At 57.2% G+C, this 491-nt stretch overlaps 1 protein-coding gene across 1 annotated transcript in view; it reads right to left on the bottom strand.

The window, feature by feature from the left end:
- Window positions 1–376, bottom strand: part of NAT9 (N-acetyltransferase 9 (GCN5-related, putative)) — a 2,814-nt gene extending 2,438 nt beyond the window's left edge. The window contains exon 1 of the mRNA XM_010154993.1: window positions 300–376. Within this exon, the coding sequence (XP_010153295.1) occupies window positions 300–376 (77 nt within the window). The remainder of the gene's footprint in view (window positions 1–299) is intronic.
- Window positions 377–491: the final 115 nt, after the last annotated feature.

Below are 491 nucleotides of genomic sequence, written 5' to 3'. Positions count from 1 at the left end.
GGAAAGACATCAATGAACAAGAGAACTGTCAGCAGTTTGCTCAGACAGGCATTTCCCTTCCTGTGGGTTCCGTGGCACAGGTGAAGTTCTGTTTGTCAGCAGACCTGGCGCAGAGCGCAGACCTGACAGGGATGTCAGCCGCAGTGCACGGAGGGCAAAACGGGTTGCCTTTCTACAAGTGAACTTCCCGATGTGCGGTTCCCAGGGGGAAGAGGGAACCCGGCATCCTTTCCGAGCACCACATTTCTTTGAAAAAAGAGAAGTGAACCAGATAGGAGAGAAGGGCACGAGCCACGTACCGGGGCACGTGTGCAGAAGTGTATGGCACCAGCGTCACCCTCTGTCCTTGCAGCACAGTGTTCTGGTTAATCTTCATGGCCTTTGCACTGAGAGAGCGAGAGGAAACACCCCACCCCGTGTCTCTAGCGAGACCAAGGGATGGGGCAGCACCCGCTGGAGCCCTCCAGGAGCCGCCGGCGGCTGCTCTCCCT

Source organism: Eurypyga helias, unplaced genomic scaffold, assembly GCF_000690775.1.
Source record: "Eurypyga helias isolate BGI_N326 unplaced genomic scaffold, ASM69077v1 scaffold28367, whole genome shotgun sequence".
Classification (NCBI taxonomy): Eukaryota; Metazoa; Chordata; class Aves; order Eurypygiformes; family Eurypygidae; genus Eurypyga; species Eurypyga helias.
The sequence above is the reverse complement of the archived record's forward strand: the minus strand, read 5'-3'. Positions and strand labels throughout refer to the sequence as shown.